General features: G+C 37.9%; 5 protein-coding genes across 5 annotated transcripts; 2 read left to right on the top strand and 3 right to left on the bottom strand.

Moving 5' to 3' along the window:
• The first annotated feature begins 315 nt into the window (after positions 1 to 315).
• LOC106354796 (sodium/hydrogen exchanger 6) lies at positions 316 to 4,436 on the top strand. Its single transcript, XM_013794836.3, has 22 exons — positions 316 to 623; positions 714 to 765; positions 848 to 907; positions 999 to 1,023; positions 1,109 to 1,194; positions 1,274 to 1,385; positions 1,474 to 1,536; positions 1,642 to 1,661; positions 1,744 to 1,838; positions 2,115 to 2,143; positions 2,231 to 2,262; positions 2,339 to 2,386; positions 2,494 to 2,554; positions 2,646 to 2,743; positions 2,835 to 2,910; positions 3,007 to 3,026; positions 3,157 to 3,254; positions 3,344 to 3,453; positions 3,550 to 3,633; positions 3,733 to 3,833; positions 3,948 to 4,054; positions 4,158 to 4,436. The coding sequence occupies exons 1-22, from the start codon at positions 434 to 436 to the stop codon at positions 4,214 to 4,216; spliced, it is 1,626 nt and encodes a 541-aa protein (XP_013650290.2). The 5' UTR covers positions 316 to 433; the 3' UTR covers positions 4,217 to 4,436.
• A 70-nt stretch (positions 4,437 to 4,506) lies between these two features.
• On the bottom strand, positions 4,507 to 6,318 carry LOC106354798 (B3 domain-containing protein At3g19184-like). Its single transcript, XM_048736441.1, has 7 exons — positions 6,053 to 6,318; positions 5,902 to 5,991; positions 5,644 to 5,675; positions 5,398 to 5,560; positions 5,089 to 5,295; positions 4,827 to 4,977; positions 4,507 to 4,739 (listed from the first exon to the last, which is right to left on the bottom strand). The coding sequence occupies exons 1-7, from the start codon at positions 6,182 to 6,184 to the stop codon at positions 4,729 to 4,731; spliced, it is 786 nt and encodes a 261-aa protein (XP_048592398.1). The 5' UTR covers positions 6,185 to 6,318; the 3' UTR covers positions 4,507 to 4,728.
• Positions 6,319 to 6,520: 202 nt separating this feature from the next.
• Positions 6,521 to 8,586, bottom strand: LOC106354795 (syntaxin-52). Its single transcript, XM_013794835.3, has 6 exons — positions 8,329 to 8,586; positions 7,735 to 7,957; positions 7,454 to 7,659; positions 7,265 to 7,365; positions 7,149 to 7,193; positions 6,521 to 6,884 (listed from the first exon to the last, which is right to left on the bottom strand). Exons 2-6 carry the CDS (start codon positions 7,950 to 7,952, stop codon positions 6,753 to 6,755), a joined length of 702 nt encoding a protein of 233 aa, XP_013650289.1. The 5' UTR covers positions 7,953 to 7,957; positions 8,329 to 8,586; the 3' UTR covers positions 6,521 to 6,752.
• Positions 8,587 to 10,906: 2,320 nt separating this feature from the next.
• LOC106354794 (protein SOMBRERO) lies at positions 10,907 to 13,950 on the top strand. The gene is made up of 4 exons (XM_013794834.3): positions 10,907 to 11,355; positions 11,841 to 12,083; positions 12,757 to 13,028; positions 13,162 to 13,950. Exons 2-4 carry the CDS (start codon positions 11,894 to 11,896, stop codon positions 13,780 to 13,782), a joined length of 1,083 nt encoding a protein of 360 aa, XP_013650288.1. The 5' UTR covers positions 10,907 to 11,355; positions 11,841 to 11,893; the 3' UTR covers positions 13,783 to 13,950.
• Positions 13,874 to 18,147, bottom strand: LOC106354793 (disease resistance protein Roq1). Its single transcript, XM_013794833.3, has 4 exons — positions 17,409 to 18,147; positions 15,718 to 16,828; positions 15,245 to 15,550; positions 13,874 to 15,145 (listed from the first exon to the last, which is right to left on the bottom strand). Exons 1-4 carry the CDS (start codon positions 18,020 to 18,022, stop codon positions 14,297 to 14,299), a joined length of 2,880 nt encoding a protein of 959 aa, XP_013650287.2. The 5' UTR covers positions 18,023 to 18,147; the 3' UTR covers positions 13,874 to 14,296.
• Between the last annotated feature and the right edge of the window lie 106 nt (positions 18,148 to 18,253).

Genomic DNA, 18,253 nt, shown 5'->3' with positions numbered 1-18,253 from the left:
TTTTAAACCCTAATTCCAAAACTCCACCCCTCAACTCTAAATCCTAAGGTTTGGATTAATTAAACCAATGGGTATAAGTGTATATCACCTCTTTAATGAAACCTATTTTTGTGACTTTTAGCCTTGAGTACTACTTTGGGAACAAAAATGCTATTCTAGTCTTTTTCTCTAAATGGTATCATTATTATAGAGCAGTTGGGCCCAAATAATTATATTGGGGTTAGAAACAAGTAGGCCCATAAAAGCCTAAAACAGAAACCCACCTGAGAAGTTAAGTAGGGACGCGGATTCCTATAAAAAGAAAGACGCGTCTACACAAAGGAAGAACGAGTTAAACACAGACGAGGAAGAAGAAGAAGAAGAAGAAGAAGAGCAAACAAGAGCAAGTCTCATTGATTAGAAACCCTAGATTTTTCAATTTCTTCGAGGCGTAATGTCGTCGTCGGAGCTGCAGATTTCGCCGGCGATTCACGACCCGCAGGGGCAAGAGAAGCAGCAGCAAGCCGCCGGAGTCGGGATTTTGCTCCAGATCATGATGCTCGTCCTCTCTTTCGTACTCGGCCACGTCCTTCGCCGTCATAAGTTCTATTATCTACCCGAAGCTAGTGCTTCGCTTCTCATCGGTTTGTGTCTCCTTACTCATTTGCATTTGCGATCGTCCTCCTCCTCGAAAGGTTTTGATTGATTCCTTGTAGAATTTGTTTGAAAATTAGGGTTGATCGTTGGTGGTTTAGCGAACGTCTCCAACACGGAGACTAGCATAAGGTTCGTTCAAGCTCTTCTTTTGATTAATTTAGTATATGTGTAAGTATTCTTCAATGCTAATTAATTTTTTAATTTTATTCAGGACATGGTTCAATTTCCACGATGAATTCTTCTTTCTGTTTCTGCTTCCGCCCATCATATTATATCCTTTGATCGAGTTTGCATCTGCTACTGTTTTTTTTCTTTTTGTATACATAGTCTCTATGTTGTTTCCTTGACGTACTTGTTTGCACCCAATCAGGATTCAGTCTACAACCCGTAAGTGCAGAGAGCTCTCATGTCTTTTTTCTATTATTATTATTAATTCTTGATGATCCTTACTTTGTCTCTGGGCTTTATGCAGAAACCTTTCTTTTCAAACTTTGGAGCCATTGTCACTTTTTCAGTACTTGGAACTTTTGTGGCTTCCATTGTTACTGGCGTGCTAGTGTATGTATCTCTGTCCTGTGAATGGCTTGTGTTTGTTGACTGTAAAAGGTTTCCTTCTAAGCTCTTTTTCTATTGAAAGGTACCTTGGCGGCGTGATGTTTCTCATGTATAGGCTTCCATTCGTTGAGTGTCTCATGTTTGGCTCTCTTATCTCAGCCACTGATCCTGTCACTGTCTTGTCTATATTCCAGGTACTTTCTTTTGCTGCTTTTCTGTGAGTTTCTCGATTTTTCTGAACAGTAGATATCTACCACTTCATACTACTGTATTCTTTTGCAGGAACTTGGATCGGATGTAAATTTGTATGCCCTGGTGTTTGGAGAATCAGTTTTAAATGATGCTGTTAGTGGTTTTTTAGTAGTTTTTTTTTCTGATTCCTTATATTAGGATGAAAAATATCACATTACTCATTAGGTTTACTCTTTCTTTTTTTTTTGCTTTTGGCAGATGGCCATATCTCTGTACAGGTATGTTAGCTAATTTAAAATATCTGTGAAAGACGATAATCAAATGGTAAGATTTTTAACAATGCTTTGAACTGGGGTGCAGGACAATGTCCTTGGTAAGAAGTCACTCAACTGGTCAGAATTTCTTTATGGTGATAGTCAGGTTTCTTGAAACCTTTGTCGGGTCAATGTCTGCAGGTTTGCTTTTGTTATCTGCTTCCTCTTTTTTTCTGTCTATATTTTTTCATTTATGGTTTGGCTTTTTCGACTTGAAATGGCATGGTAGCGCTTGATTTTGAGAAGGCTGCTAAATCTCTTAAAGTTATCAACAAGTTTTAGCAACCTAAGAAAAGTAACATATAAATATCAAACTAAAGTTTACATCTCAAGCGTCTCAACATTTTCCAGTGTCATTATATATTCCTATATCTTTGCTTTGTGGGTTATAAAAGATACTAATGTGTGCTTCTGCAGGTGTTGGAGTTGGATTTACTTCTGCCCTCATATCCTTTTTTGGTTTTAGTTTCTAATGAAACATTTTTACTTAACTTCATACTCATAAACGAGTTGTTAGCCTTAATGCAAAGCACCTCTTCAAGTATGCTGGGCTGGATGTTGACAAGTGAGTGACCGTAGCTATATGTCTGACTAATGGTCAGTATTGAAATATATTATTCTGATTTTCTCGCTTCTTTCAGTTTGCAGAACTTGGAGTGCTGCCTCTTTGTGCTTTTTCCATATTTCTCGTAAGTAGTGCTGCATCTTTTCTCCCTTATATAATTAGCTGTATATGTCTTCTTTAGTTCACGCTCATATAAATTGCAGTTTATTAACTTTGTTTTCATTTGTGTAGATACATGCTTGCTGAAGGTCTCAGTCTATCTGGCATCGTATCGATTCTATTTACTGGGATTGTGAGTTGTCATTCTATTTCTATAAGTCTTATGTAATATTATTCTCAGCCAAACGTGAAGTAGTATAATGGAAACTGTCTGTGTCTTTCAGGTCATGAAGCATTATACCTACTCCAACTTGTCTACAAATTCTCAGCGATTTGTGTCTGCATTTTTTCATCTGATATCTTCCCTGGCAGAGACATTTGTGTATGCATTTGATTCGTACACTCTCAGTCATTTTGATGGTTGATTTCCGTCAATGGCCTGACGTTACGTTTCCAAATGATCAAATCTGCAGGTTCATCTACATGGGGTTTGATATTGCCATGGAAAAGCATAGTTGGTCACACGTGGGATTCATCTTTTTCTCGATTGTATCCTTTTACGCAAGTTCTTTTGGTTCAGTATTCAATTTGTATAAGTTGCTGTTGCTCCTTAACTTTCTTTTTATTTTTCGTGACGAACCTCAGCTGTTCATCGTAATTGCGAGGTATTCACTTCATGATCTTTTCACATCATGTTTGTGTGTATAAATACATGCATTCATTTTCAAATTGCAATTTTTTTGTTGTTTTTAGTGTCTGACAGTGTTTACTCTTTTTCGCGTGTGTCTTACTCAGGGCAGCTAATGTGTTTGGGTGTGGATATTTGGTCAACTTAGCACGACCTGCACATAAGAAAATACCTATGACGCATCAAAAAGCACTATGGTACAGTGGTAAGATACTGCTCTTTGTTTCCGAATGTAGATAATGTTTTCAATACCTCAGTAAAAAAAAAAGTAAACAAGACATGTGGGTTGCATAGGACTTCGAGGGGCTATGGCTTTTGCTCTTGCTCTACAATCTGTTCACGAACTCCCAGACGGGCATGGTCAAACTATTTTCACCGCAACTACAGCCATTGTTGTTGTAACAGTAAGCCATCCTTCTTTAAAGGTTTCTGTGCTGATTGCTGAGCCAAAATATATTACTTTTTTATGTGATCATTGATGCTACTGAAACGGATTACAGGTGTTGCTGATTGGAGGATCCACTGGTACAATGCTTGAAGCCCTAGAGGTTGTAGGCGATAGCCGTGATACATCCCTTGGTGATGTAAGTAAAGTTAAAGACCTCCTATTTTTCTCCTTAGCGTAAAGTTAATCCTGGTCTCTCAATGCCATGGTTAACACCCTATCTTTTATGCTTGGTCAGGGCTTTGAAGTGGTGAACAACCGGTATATGACTAGGTTTGATGATGAAGGTTCACCATCAGAGAGTGGATTCAGGACAAAACTTAGAGAGTTCCATAAGAGGTAAAATTACTGGTTAATCTACAGTCAGGAGATCAAGTCCCGCTTTCAAGTTCGTATAAAAAGACTAGAAAAAAAAAACGTTCGTTGTGTTTCATTTTGTTTTGTTTCATGCAGCGCAAAGTCATTTTCAGAACTAGACAGGAACTACTTAACACCGTTCTTCACAAGTAATAACGGAGATTATGATGAAGATGATGATATTAACGATGACCAACACCATGGTAACAACATATTAATGATAATCTCTCGTCCACACTATTATATGCGTTATTGTTTCTCTACAACCATGGAATTTTAAACGGTTTGGTTGTCTATTATGTGCAGAAGAACGGATTCCTTTTACTAGAAGAGGGAACTTTAATAACCGGGGGCTAACTTTCTGAGACGAGAAAGCTGTAGTTTGTTCACATTGACAGGGAGACATAGTGAAGCAGTGGTTCGTGTACATAAAAAAAACAAATTTGATCGTCGTGGTCCGAGAGTAATAGTAGTAGTCAGGTTACTGGACTCTGTTCTTGCTCTGAACCTTAGTGCATATTGTTTTGGCTAATTACATTCACACTAAAAAGGAAAACAAACTTAATGGCAATGGCTGATTATACTTGTCAACATCCAGAGCATATGTGTAGTAAAATGAAGTATAACGTATAAGGTGTGCAACCAATTACGACAATAAGAAAGAACACACTTTAATGCAAGAGCTCAAGAGTAGCGCTACATATATGTTCGATTTTCATATAAAATCAACGTAACTACGAAAATATTAGCTTAACAGTATCTCCCATCACATAAACTACACACCTCATCCGAGAAACCAAAACAGAGAAGTTTTCAATTAGGTTATTTAAACTACTGCATCCTTCCATTGAAGTCCTAGTCCAAGCTTCATCAAACTCTACTTCCTGCCTGCACCAATCAATAGACAGCTTTTAAACATCAGAGCTATAGCTAATAAGAGATTAACAAGAGAGAGATTTGTGCCAATATTATTACCTCTTCGCTTTCTTTTACCACTGTTTGACAAGGGAGGAACTTCTGAAACATTCTTCTCCTCTTGATTCTTGTTTGGTTTAATAGCAAGCTCTTTCTCATTGCTCCCACCTGAACCGTTGTTTGATTCATCATTTACCCTAACGATATACACCTGAACAAGCAATAAGTTTCAACAGTCACTATTTATATGCATCATGCCTTAAACTCCCTAATAAAATTTCTAACAAATCAAAGATTTCCAAGTGAATTTTCTTTTTTTTACCTTGAAGGTAGTTGGGTTGATAAGGTGAAAGACAACAGCATCTCCATCGACAAGCTGATGATCAATAGCGAAACCTCTCCAGCCTCCGCTAAGACCATTCTTATCAGCAAGGTATTTGGTCACAGATTCATCCTCGTTTTCATCAACTAGAGTGATCATTTCATCGTACTTCGGCAGATGCGTATGGCAAAACTGACGCGGCAAGCCCTGTTTGCGGAAAAAAAAAACAGAAAACATATGTACTATTGGTACTAAGGTTTATGGTTCAGACATGTTATAGCATTCAAGTTTCTATAGGTTCACACATACCAACCAGAATCCTCCGGTAACGTGTGACTGGAGCATCGGTTTGATAAAGCTCGGGAACTCAGGCTCTAAGCTTGACTGAAGCGCCTCTGCTCTCTCGATTGCATAGACTCTAGCATCGTCTGAGGCATAAACCCGGTTCAGCAAATCTCTCCTTTGATAGCTCCTGCAAAGCACAACACAACAACTTATTGATAAAATCACAATGAAATGAGGATTTGATGTAGAGAGAGCGTAGACAGGTCAAACCTTCTTGGCCTTTCCAAAGGTTCTAGCCCAAACTGCAAAATAAAGGATCAAAGAAGTGTGATTAACAGTAGATGATAATCTAATGTTAATTAATTAAAGATTTTCAATACTAATATCCAAAATCTAATAACAAGATCTGATTATTCTCAAAACAGACTCCAATCACACTATCTAATTATTATCTCGGTTCATTCATAGAAGAGTGATATAAAAACTATCTGATTCCATAACTCAGCTGAATCAAAGAGAAGAAAAGACCTCTTTGTAGCTGGGAGGAGGATTCTTAGCGCGGCTTGATCTCCTGACCTCCGACGAGTCCACCGGAGTACGCGGCGTCCTTGCCTTGGCCTGCAATTTACAAAATGAGTCCAGAACACAAATGAAATGAGAAAATAAAAAAAGGATATACAGGAGAAGGCTTGGGGGAAGGAGAGGAGAGGCGAAGAGACTGAGAGAGGTTGTTGAGATTAAGCTCAATCATCCTCTTCTTGTTCTCTTCCACCCTTTTCAATCGTATCTGCTCATACTCCGATTCCACCATTTCTTCCTTCCTTGGGGCTTTTCGAGAAACAGATTAAAACCTTCCTTTAAGAGTGACCGTTGGCCTGTCACCTTCTTTTTATTAAAGATCTCTTCTCTTCTTTTAGTCACAAATCAAATACTAAATTGAATTTTGAACTTTCTACAAACAGTGTGACAAGCATTATTACACCACGACGATACGTGAAATAGTTATGGGCTTTATCTTAGTAAAATGCTTTTTATTTATTTATATTGCTATTGGGCCACTTGGCAGCCCAAACGTGAATTATGCGCGTGTGCAAGTGAAAATGATTTTTTAACTGAAAGTTAATATAGAGAGAGAGAGAGAGGTTAATGACAGTTAAAATGATTATACAATTCGTGAACATATTACACGACGAAGCATACAGATTATAAGGGGTTTTTTTGCACGCAGAGATATTATTTTTTTGTCTCACGAGAATGAGAGAAAAACCAAAGCATAAAAAGAGCAAGCATACAATATAATAACAACCACTCACATAGAAGAGAGGTACACACACACTTTCATAGCTTATATCAATTCATTAATTGTATTGGCGGTGGCATTACAGGTACTTAACGAGCAGCCAGATGACAAGAGCAAGACCAACGATTCCAAGCACAGACAATAGCATTGACATGCACGAGCATCCTCCTTTCATATTCTTGTTCATCACCGCTAGGCTCTTCTGCACCCGCTGTCAATCATCATTAACCAAAACACCACATCAATATCCAAAGGGAGATGTGAACTAATCTAATTCAAAAAGTTACCACATTAAACTATAAAGGGCGTAGCTGTTTTTTAAGATTACGAATACAAGACAAGCTCTTGGACCTAATAGACCAGTGTGTGGTCTTAAAATTCCGACAATGGACTCGTGATCTAATGCCACAGACCAACTTCAAGTCTCTTTTAATCAATGGAACATCTTAGTGGAGATCAATGAATATATATTTACCCGTAAGCGAGAGTCGGTAACATCCACATGGTAGTCTAAGTCTTCCTGCATGCAGAGGAAAGCCAGATTTTTATTAGAACAAAGAGAATACATTAGGAAATACATCAGATACATACGATAAGCCTTGTCTGAAGAGTGAGCTCCTCGTTGACAGCAAGAGCTATGTGTTTGGTACTCATGACTGTTTCCTCCAATTTCTCCAGCCCTTCGTCTTGTTCTACTCTCATGTAAAGCAATCATAAATAAGTCAATACCATCACTACGGTCCTATAGGATAAATGTGACATTAACAAAAGGCAGCTCACCTCTCATAACTTGTCGTTGAAATCCAACAATGCCTTGGTTATCCATACCAGACACTCTATTCATCGCATCATCAGGCTTTGTCTCTGGCCCAAGCAAGCTGTCTCTATTCGCAAAGTTCGACATGTTCAAAGCAGACGCCACCTGATTCGCCTTTGATCTCAAGTTCCCAACCATATCCTTGCGACGATTCATCTCCTTCTCTGACCTGCGTATCACACATTGGTTCAGACCCAGCAATGAAACTAAAATGTTGTCTAAATTGAAAAAAAAAGAAGCTTACACGTGTTGCTTCCCAGGAACTTTTACAAGAAGGGATTGAAGACTGTCTAATCGAGTCCCCAAAATAGTGATCTTTCTCCGTATAGCTGAGGCACGACGCTGAGCATCAGGACCCGTTACACCAGAAGAGTTCCTTTCGGACATCATGCCGTTAATATCCTCAGAGAGTTTTAAAGCCTCGTTGTACTCTCTCATCCATGCATCAGACGAAGACGCCATTTGACCTTGCAAAACAATAAAAAACAATGACAATTAAGCTCAAATAAGTATATATGCAAAGAGACAATTAAAGAGGGGTAAAACAAAAACAAGCTGCAAGTCTAGTTTCTAACGAAACGAGACAAGTAAAATCTCTTACATGACATGAAACCGTGTAATAAGAACTTTTTTTGAGGATTAAAAAGATCAAAACTTTTTTTGTTGCGTAAAAGAAAATTGAGCAAGGAATCAGACGTTTAGACACAAAATCTGCAATACCCATTATCCAGAAATTCATAAAAAGGGATGATCGGGAAGATTTTAATATCCCCCAAATCAACGCAGCCGACGAAATTGACCTAAATTAAATGGTGAAAGAAAGAATCGAGAAGCTTACCCTCTTGGCACTGCGATCAAAACCCTTTTAATTGGTGAAATTGAAGGCGAGGAATCACCACGATCCGTCGTCGAGAAGAAAAAATATCACGCAACGGAGAGATGAGACTTTTAATTATTTCTTGCAAGCTGTAATGAAAACAGATCATTGTCAAAAGTTGGGTTTAATGATGATTTAACAAAGTAAAGGGTTAAGAGGACAAATCCAAAAGTAATTAAGGGGTTGTGAAGTGTAAAATAGATAATAACTACGGGCCCAGTGCGATAACTAAAGAGAAACGCTGGTGGAGGCTTATTCGGATCTGGGCTTTATATGGAAGCCCATTTAATATCTACTCAGACAAACGGCTCCGTGTTGCTTGGTTTGGTTGCCGCCAACTTGGCATCTGCTCATCGTCAAGAGTCAAATTATCAAGCCACCGATAATTAACCACACTTGTAACTTGTAATACGTCACTTATGTTGCAACTACCTACATTTTCGTTTAATTTACATGGGGTTTTTTATATTATTTTGCTAGTATAAATTTGTAAATTTTTGTATAGTATATATATGATTACTGGAAACATTATTAATTCCCTCCTTGTTATAAACTACTATGTATAACCAGCTGATCCAGTAATCTACCTGAATCGAAGCTGTTAGACCATTTTCAATGGTTTACTCTAAAATAGAGTAACTCTATAATAGAGTTTGAGTTTGCTTCAATAGTACTTTATTTTAGAGTAAAAAATAGAGTGATGAACAAAAAAAAACAAATTACTCTATATTTGGAGTAAACCTATTTTTCACTCTATTATAGAGTGAGAAATAGAGTATCATTGGAGCATTTTTTACTCTAAACTCTATTTTAGAGTGAAAAATAGAGTGGGGTTGGAGATGCTCTTATACAACACATACACATATATAAATGTATTTTGATACTAAGCTTACGTAGCTAATAGGAGCGTATCAATTTTAATAAATACGTAACACTTAGCCATAATGCCATAATGGGGATTATAAAATATCAATATAAGTTTCAGAACATGTTGGCATCTATCTATATGATTAAACCCTTCATTAATAAGAGTTTAATGCATGACGTCTTCGTGAAGGCAACGGCACATCTCAATGAGATAATTATAAATTCATATCGGGCAACAAAAAAAAACTGTAAGTTTCATAAAGTGTTAGGAAGAGATGAATTACCGTGAGAATCCAATGTTTTTACGAGTTTCGTGTATGTTACATTGGAATTTAGGAAGAAAATGATCAATTTTGGCGCGTATCTCGACACGAGATGGTTAGGTCAAACGAGGGGGCCTTGAAATGTGGTTTTGGTGTTGGACGAGCACGTGCTTCTCTCCACGGCCTTTCAGGAGTTTGCTTCTTCTACCGCACGTGCCACTCCTTTCCTACGTGCGGTTTCCTCTGTTATCTTCTCTTCTTATTCTTTTTGTCAAAGACCCAAAGTCCACATTATTGTTTGCTTCTATGTTGACTTCTTTTTTGAAACATGGATGATTTCATAAATTCAAAAGAACTATATATCTGGAAACCATATCCATGATGATTTACAAGCTCTCCCATACGGGTCATACCATTTTTATTATACAAATATGTACGACCATGTTCTTTGATATTCTTCGGTGAAAATGTGGGATCTGACAAATAAAATGTTGATCGCTTCTATTTGTATAACATTATAAGCTTGGGTGTATATATAAAAATACAATAGAAAATGTGTTTATATTCCAATATAAGAAACTTGTGTAACAAAAATGTTAATAACTAAAACATGAGTGGGAGTGCACCTTATTATATTTTCAATCATATAGTAAAGGCTTTCACTCTAACTAATTAATTTGGTAATGAGAAAACAAATCTGAGCTAACGTCTATGTCAGTTGTATTATTGTATAAACAATAGCATTAGGACTTGGTTAAACGAAATTTTATACTACTATAGTACTAAAATTTCAATGAAGTGCACTGAAATTGATGCAATAAAAAAGGCTAATGGGAGCATAGTTTTAGGTACGATACATCATTTTTCTTCCCAACATTTGACTGCAATTCGAGGGTATAGAAGCTTCAATTCTTGTTTTGTTTTTTCCTTGGGATACATAACCAGATCTTCTATTATACTATAATTATACTTACCATGTAGTTTATAGTATTCGGTATTTATTAATCCATTCCTACTTGTTTTCAAAGCAAATTAGTCAGACTTAATAAAGAACAGCTGTAAACCTTGGTGATTAAAGTTAATCCTTATAACCATATTCACGCCACACACAAAAGGGTGCTACGTTGTATATTACACATACACACGTTCTTTATACACTTCTATATGTATACTTATAAATCCGATTAGTAAAATTTGCAAATTGAATAATATAATATTTGTAGGAGTAGATACAATACTAGTTATATTTTTATTAAAAAAATTGAACATGAAACATACTATTAAAGAAAAATATGACTATTGGTATAACATCATATATATTGTCTATTAGAAAATGTTAAATTTAACTAAAAAGTAAGAAGAGAAAACTGATTTATTTACATATAATAACACATAAACAATTCAATATGATGTATGATGAGTTTGTAAGGTAATTTGCTCATAAGATTTACAAGAAATTGCAGTGAACAAAAAAAAAAAGATTTATAAGAAATTGCATATTCTAGAGAATATCTATTTTTAGTTGTGCATAAAGATAGTTTTAAATCAACAAGAAAAGTTACAATAGGAATTGCGGATACAATAAAGTATTTCTCATATATTTCTGTGACCAGCTTTGGTATATTAAATTGAAAAGAAAATAATGGTGGCACTAATCCATAGAAAGCCGAGTCTCTCCCTCATCTCTTTCTATCTCAAAGAAGAAGAAAGAGAGAGACAGAAACCCTAAACATCGTGCCCTTTAAGCTAAGATATCTTCAGTTTTGTAGAAGTTCATTTTGCTTGCTTCTTTGCCTTCTCTCTTTCATTGTCTTCTCCCTCTTGCCTCTAACAGAAGCAATACTTTCCGACCTCCAAGGTTCGTTTTCTATCCTCTTCCATCATATATCTTTCTTTGTTGTCATCATCATCATTTGCATATACATATATATACACACGCACTCACTCACACCACCCTTGTATATATATGTGTATTTCAAGCATTCTCTATTTTCATTTTTTCTCTTTGATTACTCAAGAACATGACTAAGTATTTTATCAAACCTCTCTTGTTTAAGAATAGAGCATGCTCGGTTTTGAACAACTTCATGTTTCTTTGGGGATATTCAAGTTCTTTTCATGCATATCAATGTAAGAAAGATCCAGCTTCTGCTAGTGGAAAAAGCCTTTTGTTCTTTATGAACATGTGCATGCATGATGAACTAGGGTTTTTAGATCTAAAAAAATCATGCCTTGATTATTTCTTCGATTCTTTACACAGTGATTGGTGAAAACCCATTGTTGGTCATTAACTTCTGCTTACTTTGATGTAATATGTGTTATTGATTATATATAATTGATTAGGCAAAGGAGAAAAGGGAAGCATCTTTAATTTTTTTTAAAGAAGAGTACGCATAATGGAGATAGGCTCGTCGTCCACAGTGGCCGGAGGAGGACAGCTCTCGGTGCCTCCAGGTTTTCGGTTTCATCCAACCGAGGAGGAGCTTCTCTATTATTACCTCAAGAAGAAGGTTTCTTATGAACCAATTGATTTAGATGTCATTAGAGAAGTTGATCTCAACAAGCTTGAACCTTGGGATCTTAAAGGTAAATCTTACAACCCACTTATAATTAACTCTTCTAGTCCTTAATAACTACAAGTATCACCAACTAATCCACACACTTAATGAAGGATAATTATTTATTGATCAGTATTTTATATAATAAACTATCGCAATTAACATCGTAGATTTCTAATTATCTCTATAGAGAGAATATATATCAAACACGGGGAATTATTTTGTTGTCTCTTCACAAAACTACAAGTTAGATGTCAAAGGAAAAATTCATAGTTTGCGTAACATTGTCTAGGGTTTTGTCTGCGTCTCCATGGAAACATGTATATCTACTTAAAAATGTCTTATAAGTTTAATCAGTTCTCATCCTGATAAATTATTTTCCAGTTTTTATGGATCCACAAAGCCTTATACGTGTGGGTCTATATACATACATCAAGAAATAGACAAAGTTGTCTATTCACTCATGTCGTTTAGATCTATAACAGAAGACAAAGTGTAATGTCTTGTAGTACATGACTAGGAATATTGATGTAATATTATGATGTATTGTACCCTCGAAATAAGCCAATGGTTTTCCACATTGCAGACATATAACAAACTTTTGGTCGTAAGCCACATATATATTTTTATAAAACTACTGAATTATTTTCGGGTCTTTTATTACATTTTATAAAAAAAATATTTTTTTTGTATTTACGTAGAAAAATGCAGAATCGGGTCGGGTCCTCAAAACGAGTGGTACTTCTTTAGCCACAAGGACAAGAAATATCCAACTGGAACCCGAACGAACCGAGCCACTGCAGCCGGATTCTGGAAGGCTACTGGTAGAGATAAATCCATACACCTCAACAGCTCAAAAAAGATAGGACTTCGTAAGACTCTTGTCTTCTACACTGGTCGTGCTCCTCATGGCCAAAAAACTGAATGGATCATGCATGAATATCGCCTAGACGATAACGAAAACGAGATCCAGGTACTAATCAATATATATATCAAACAAACTCTCTTATTCGATGAAAAATAATATTTAGAGATCATATTGCATTTATAAATATAGAGATCATATCTTGCATAATGTGGACTAACTATGTATGTGTGACTTGCAGGAAGATGGGTGGGTTGTATGCAGAGTGTTCAAGAAGAAGAACCATTTTAGAGGATTTCACCAAGAACAAGACCAAGATCATCACCATCACCAATACATAAGCACCAACAATGATCATGATCACCATCATCATCAGCATCAAACTGAATCCAATTCGAACAATCATTCTTCTCTGATCCCACTATCTCTGGATCATCATCATCATAACATGGGAAGACAGATCCACATGCCGTTACATGAGTTTTCAAACACTTTAAGCCACGGGTCAATGCATCTCCCTCAGCTCTTTAGCCCTGACTCGGCCGCAGCAGCAGCAGCAGCAGCAGCCCAACCGTTTGTGTTGTCAATCAACACAACAGACATTGAATGCTCACAGAATCTACTGAGGCTGACTTCTAACAACAACAACTATGGCGGAGACTGGTCGTTTCTGGACAAGCTTCTCACGACCAACATGAATCAGCAGCAGCAAGTGCAGAACCATCAAGCCAAATGTTTTGGTGACTCAAGTAACAGCGACCAGGCTGTTACTCATGACCATCTGGGCAATAATAATGGTAATGAAAGGTTCCCGTTTCACTATCTGGGAAACGATGCTAATCTTCTCAAGTTCCCAAAGTAGACGAAATCAAATTTGATTTGATTTCATCAAAATCTCATGTTTTCAATTTTACTCTCTTCTTTAAGCTGTTGGACTTATCACAGAAACCACGTTAATGTTTCTGAAATCTGTTACTTTTTCCTTCTATAATTCTGTTTTTCATTAATGACAAACTACCCTCAAGGTTCAGTATTGTTTCCAACACCTACGCACTCCAAAATACATAAGCTCTATATGTGACTGCTCTAGCTTGTCCGTAACTACATCTGCTGGATCGTCTTCCTTCGTTTACTTTTCATCCCAATTAATGCTTTCTTGCAAAGAAACTCACCAGGACCGCTAATCCAATTCCCTGAGCAGTCATCATTAACCATCCGGAGTTCCGTTTTTTCTTGTACTTTCAGACATACCGAGTGAGAAACTCAAGTCCATATCACGATGAGCAACTCAAGCGCTTCCTCTTCAGAGAGATAGGCATATAAATCAAATTTTCTCATCTCTCCTGCAATATTTGGGAACTCAATTTCATGGACCTTCATAGCTTCATGGACCTCTGGTGTCTGATGCGCTCCTTGACAGACTGAAGGATGTATTGAGCCAATCTAGGCATATCAAGTGGTTCGTCGTCGGACTGAACCGACCCGGAAGTCTCCTCCATTATGGATGTCCCATTCAGATCTAACGCTTTTAGTCGACCCGCGGTCTCAGGACGCTCTGTGATATTGGTGCAACCCCGGAGTAAGAGGAATTTCAGGTGTGTCAAGTTCTTCAGTGTGGGAGGCAGGTTCTTAAGCCTTTGGCACCCGGACATGTTGAGGTAACAGAGTCTTGATTTGTCACCTATCGTTGCAGGCACTTCCTCTATTGCCGTTCCCTTCAACGCTAGTGATTCTATGTTATCTCCAACCTCTGGAAATAATGTGATGTTGGGACAGTTGGAGAGCCAGAGAGTTGTGAGGGAATCTATGTTTCTAATGGTACGTGGAAGATTCTTCAGTTTCTTGCAACCTGATAAGTGCAGAGTTTTGAGCTCTGATAGACGCTCAATTGACGCTGGAATTTCCTCGATTGCTGTCTCGTCAAGTGTTATCTTTCTAACATTTTCTGAAAGGAATGGGAAATCTTCTAGACTTGAGCATCCTTCAAGATGTAGAGTTCTAAGAAGCCTCAGGTTGATGTTATTTGGGAGGTTCTTGAGTTTCTTGCAGCCGCTCAGCTCCAGTACCCCGAGGTTGTTTAGATGTCTAACAGAATCAGTGAGATCAACTAGGCTTTCACAGTTGTCCAAATTTAATTTCTCAAGACTTGTCGCCTTTGACAGGTTAGGAACTTCAAGTAGTCGTCTGCATCCTCTCAAATTCATTCGCCTTAAATTTCCAAGGTCCTGGGCATATAAAGAGACAACAGTTCAAGCCACAAAAGAACTAGCAGACTACAAACTAGCTCATAAATCATAATATAGAGCATAAACATAAATTAGTACCTGAGTTCCATTCCAAAGTGTTTCAACCGAACTGTTAGGGAGGTTGAGTTCAACTAGATATGTAGTGCAGAATCGAGAAGGCAAAGATTTCAGACTATACGCCTGCCAGTGAAGATATCTCAGCATAGGGAGATAGACAAGGCCGCCAGGCATGCATATCTTACTACTCTCTCCACCAGTGGAATTGTTGTAAAATTTTAGCAGCTTTAGATTGTACATCCTCTCAAAGATTGCAGGGCTTATGCAGAGCTCCTTTCCTTTGGGCATGTCAAGAAGTAAACTCTCAACTTCAACTGCTTCAGATCCCTGTTAATTGAGTGTAAGAGATGAGACCATGATACTACGGCACATGCTTTAAATAATATGACCAAAGAACCAACCACTTCACTCTAAACATAGATTCTAATGATAGTGAGATACTACAACGTGCATGACTTGATGAAGCTTAAAATTAAAAGAAGTTAATGGCTTACCATGTTTTCACATAACACGTTGTTGATGTCCATAAAGTTCCACAGAATCTTACGTTTCCATGGGTTTTCTTCTTTTCCTTCGCAAATGATACTCCTAGCCATATCTTGGAGTACATCATGAACCCATAGCCTCTGTGTGGTTGAAATGCTAATTAGACATTTCTCTTTAAGAGTTCTGATACACAGCGTGGAGCGGAATGGCATGTGCCCAGAAACAATGAACAGGTCTAACACCCTGCTGACGCCATGCATATGCTTTCCATTGAAACAACAGGCAACGTAAAGAAATATTAACTTTTCTTGATTGTTTAATGCCTCAAAACTTTCCCTCAACGCCTTCGAGACAGAACTATTGACATTAGTTCTCAGCAGGTCCAGGTAGTATTCCCAATCTGCAATGTCCCGGCGATACAGAGCTGCACCAGCAACTCGAATAGCTAAAGGAAGGCCATCGAGTTGCTTGACGATATCAATAGAGAGCTCTGCAGAATCTTTAGGTGGTCGAGGTTGCTTGAAGGCATGCTTACTGAAGAGCATAAGTGCTTGGGTAGTCTTCAGAGGCTTGACTTCATATATGTATTCCACATCATGCTGCTCCAGCACACGCTTGTCCCGCGTAGTTATAACGATCCTGCTCCCCGGTCCAAACCACTCAAGGCTTCCGACCAATTCTTGAAGCTGTTCTACGCTGTCAACATTGTCGATAACAAGAAGTATACTTTTCCCACGGAGCCGTTGCCTCATGACGCCAGAATCACCGTCCCATGAGTTCAGATCTTTTCTGCGGAGGATCTCCCTCAAGACTTTCTGTCGCATATGCGATGAACCATACTGTTCAAATTCCGTTTTCGCATTCTCTAGGAAGCAAACGCCGTCGAACTTACTTGAGAGGCGTTTGCAAACAAACTTTGCAATGGTGGATTTACCTATGCCTCCCATGCCCCAGATTCCAACCATTCGAACATCTCCGGAGTCCATGGATAAGAGAGATTCCACGCTTCTCAAGTGGGGCATTATCCCAACCAGTCCCTCTGCGTCGCTGGATGGCTGTGAGAACAATCTGTTAGAAAGATCTCGAACGACTTCTTGTACAAGCACTGCTTCCTCGCTCCTGCCACATATTTTACCGCAAGTTTTTTACCAACGACTTGTTGTACAAGTTTCAAACCCAATCAAGAAAAGTTGCGGAATGGAAAAAAAAACACATATTTTCAATGATAAAAATATAAAGAGAATTTTCATTAAGGGGAAAATGAGTTTTAGTAGATTGTTAATGGAAAATTTTACAAAATTAACACTTTCATATTATTAAATTATGCTAATAACATTTTAAAATTTTAAATAAATATCAATAATTTTTGCAGTGAACAAGAGTAATGTTGTAAATAAAGTTATACTATAAATTGTTTTGTAGTATTAAAAAATGTCAATATATTATTAAGACGTATTGAAATATAAGCTAAATATTTATAATAAAAACTAAAGTATTTTTAATAAATTTTAATTATTTTCACATTTTATTTTTTCTTATAACAAAGTGAATTTTATAAGAAATTTTAAATTTAACATCCATTCCATAGTTCTGTGATTTTTAAATTTTTTCTGCGGTTTAACTATTTTTTCCGCGATTCCGGTTACCAATAGGAGTCTAAATGCCCTGAGAAAATTGATATTGGTGAAGAAGAATGAACCTGGTCTTGGAATCCCATCCCGAAATATTTCCAACTTCAGCCAACGCCTTTCTCCACCTCCCCACCGTCTCCAGATCATACCTCAGCTCATGTTTCGCTAGAGCTTTCTCGAACCAGCCGTTTCTCCTCTTCAACTCTGACGGATCGATGTCAAGAAAAACAGGGATCAACTCGAGCCGTTTCTTCGAAGCGAGGTCGACGATAAGCGAAAGCTCTTCCAAACACCAGCGAGAGGTAGCGTATCCCTCGGTGAGCACAACGACGGCGAATCGTGACTCTTCGATCGCTTTCACGAGTTCTTTCCAGATGAAACCGCCTCTCGTGAGCTCTCTGTCGTCGTGGAAGGCTTTGATTCCTTCCTTGGTGAGAGCCTCGTAGAGATGGCTGACGAAACTTCTCCGAGAGTCTGTTCCTCTGAAACTGAGGAAGACGTCGTACTTCCACAGAGACCGGCCCCTCGATTCATCCTCAGCCGCCGAAGAAACTGAAGAAGGCACGTGAATACGAAGCTGAGGTGTCTCCGGTTTCTTCAGAAATTCGCGGAAGCGACGTAGTGGTACCGAGAGAAATGCGAGGAAGACGAATATAGTCAGGTGGAGAAAGCTAATCACCATGGAAGTAAAGAGCCGATTCGATTCGATTCGATCCGATCAATCAATGAAGTTTTCGCGCTATTCAGGAAATCAATCAGTCGCCATTGACTTGAACTCGAATCTTCATCGTGAGGTCGACCACACACTGTTACACTCGGCTGACTTTATATGCATGGGCCCAATGGGCTTATTTAGTTGAGAATTTATAAAATGAGCCCGTATATACCCCCATCAAAGACCAATCTCACCATC

This window comes from Brassica napus, chromosome A7, assembly GCF_020379485.1.
Source record: "Brassica napus cultivar Da-Ae chromosome A7, Da-Ae, whole genome shotgun sequence".
Lineage (NCBI taxonomy): Eukaryota > Viridiplantae > Streptophyta > Magnoliopsida > Brassicales > Brassicaceae > Brassica > Brassica napus.
This window is presented reverse-complemented; position numbering and strand designations above follow the sequence as displayed.

Excerpts from the sequence above, each read along its gene's own strand:
- LOC106354796 (XM_013794836.3), top strand. The coding sequence starts at position 434 with ATGTCGTCGTCGGAGCTGCAGATTTCGCCGGCGATTCACGACCCGCAG. Across the intron at positions 1,839-2,114 it reads TGTCGGGTCAATGTCTGCAG|GTGTTGGAGTTGGATTTACT; the intron begins GTTTGCTTTTGT and ends GTGCTTCTGCAG. Across the intron at positions 3,834-3,947 it reads CTTAGAGAGTTCCATAAGAG|CGCAAAGTCATTTTCAGAAC; the intron begins GTAAAATTACTG and ends TGTTTCATGCAG.
- LOC106354798 (XM_048736441.1), bottom strand. The coding sequence starts at position 6,184 with ATGGTGGAATCGGAGTATGAGCAGATACGATTGAAAAGGGTGGAAGAG. Across the intron at positions 5,676-5,901 it reads CTCCTCCCAGCTACAAAGAG|TTTGGGCTAGAACCTTTGGA; the intron begins GTCTTTTCTTCT and ends TTTATTTTGCAG. Across the intron at positions 4,978-5,088 it reads TCAACCCAACTACCTTCAAG|GTGTATATCGTTAGGGTAAA; the intron begins GTAAAAAAAAGA and ends TTGCTTGTTCAG.
- LOC106354795 (XM_013794835.3), bottom strand. The coding sequence starts at position 7,952 with ATGGCGTCTTCGTCTGATGCATGGATGAGAGAGTACAACGAGGCTTTA. Across the intron at positions 7,366-7,453 it reads TCAACGACAAGTTATGAGAG|AACAAGACGAAGGGCTGGAG; the intron begins GTGAGCTGCCTT and ends ACATGAGAGTAG. Across the intron at positions 6,885-7,148 it reads TTACCGACTCTCGCTTACGG|CGGGTGCAGAAGAGCCTAGC; the intron begins GTAAATATATAT and ends GATGATTGACAG.
- LOC106354794 (XM_013794834.3), top strand. The coding sequence starts at position 11,894 with ATGGAGATAGGCTCGTCGTCCACAGTGGCCGGAGGAGGACAGCTCTCG. Across the intron at positions 12,084-12,756 it reads TGAACCTTGGGATCTTAAAG|AAAAATGCAGAATCGGGTCG; the intron begins GTAAATCTTACA and ends GTATTTACGTAG. Across the intron at positions 13,029-13,161 it reads ATAACGAAAACGAGATCCAG|GAAGATGGGTGGGTTGTATG; the intron begins GTACTAATCAAT and ends TGTGACTTGCAG.
- LOC106354793 (XM_013794833.3), bottom strand. The coding sequence starts at position 18,022 with ATGGTGATTAGCTTTCTCCACCTGACTATATTCGTCTTCCTCGCATTT. Across the intron at positions 16,829-17,408 it reads GGATGGGATTCCAAGACCAG|GAGCGAGGAAGCAGTGCTTG; the intron begins GTTCATTCTTCT and ends AATATGTGGCAG. Across the intron at positions 15,146-15,244 it reads CACTTTGGAATGGAACTCAG|GACCTTGGAAATTTAAGGCG; the intron begins GTACTAATTTAT and ends TTATATGCCCAG.